The 892-nt window shown below is 45.3% G+C and overlaps 1 protein-coding gene across 1 annotated transcript in view; it reads left to right on the top strand.

Moving 5' to 3' along the window:
* Positions 1 to 216: 216 nt before the first annotated feature.
* The window catches only part of LOC103582362 (olfactory receptor 2D2-like), a gene marked incomplete at its 3' end in the record, with an annotated part of 2,132 nt that continues 1,456 nt past the window's right edge, over positions 217 to 892 (top strand). The window contains exon 1 of the mRNA XM_008563979.1: positions 217 to 882. Coding sequence (XP_008562201.1) covers positions 217 to 882 — 666 coding nt within the window. The remainder of the gene's footprint in view (positions 883 to 892) is intronic.

Below are 892 nucleotides of genomic sequence, written 5' to 3' on the forward strand. Positions count from 1 at the left end.
GTGCACCATCTTTTAAAGTATTGTTTCACAACAGTGAAAATGTTCCAAGGAAAGCAGCATGGTCATCTTCTAAAGACCTTGTAAAGGGGATTCTTGAAAATTTTGGAGTGGTTAAGGAAATTTCTAAGCCCTGCAACTCTGAATTATATAACCTTATATCATATGCATGCCTATGTTTAGCATATAGTGACTTCCTACTGAAAAGGGAGACACACTATGAGACTGACAAATCAGACTCAGGTGACAGAATTCCTCCTTCTGGGACTCTCTGATGACCCACAGGTCCAGCAGCTGCTATTCATCTTATTCCTGGGTGTCTACCTTGTCACTGTGACTGGAAATCTGCTTCTCGTATCCCTTGTTCACCTTGACTCTCAGCTTCACACACCCATGTATTTTTTTCTCTGCAACTTGTCTCTGGCTGACCTATGCTTCTGTACCAATATAGTGCCTCAGGCCCTAGCCCACCTGCTTTCCAGGAAGAAGGTCATTTCATTTGCACGTTGTGCAGCTCAGCTTCTACTCTTTCTCATTTTTGGGTGTACACAGTGTGCCCTTCTGGCAGTGATGTCCTATGATCGGTATGTAGCAATCTGCAGCCCTTTATATTACCCAAGCATCATGACCTGGAAGGTGTGTGTCCAGCTGGCTGCAGGATCATGGACCAGTGGCATTCTGGTATCTGTGGTAGACACTACCTTCACACTAAGGCTACCCTTCCGAGGCAGTAACAGTATTGCCCATTTCTTTTGTGAGGCCCCCGCGCTGTTGATCCTGGCGTCTACAGACACCTGTACTTCAGAGATGGCCATTTTCCTAATGGGGATTGTAATTCTCCTCATACCTGTTTCACTAATTCTGGTATCCTATGGCCACATCATAGTGACTGTGG

Source organism: Galeopterus variegatus, unplaced genomic scaffold (genome assembly GCF_000696425.1).
Source record: "Galeopterus variegatus unplaced genomic scaffold, G_variegatus-3.0.2 Scaffold15892, whole genome shotgun sequence".
NCBI lineage: Eukaryota > Metazoa > Chordata > Mammalia > Dermoptera > Cynocephalidae > Galeopterus > Galeopterus variegatus.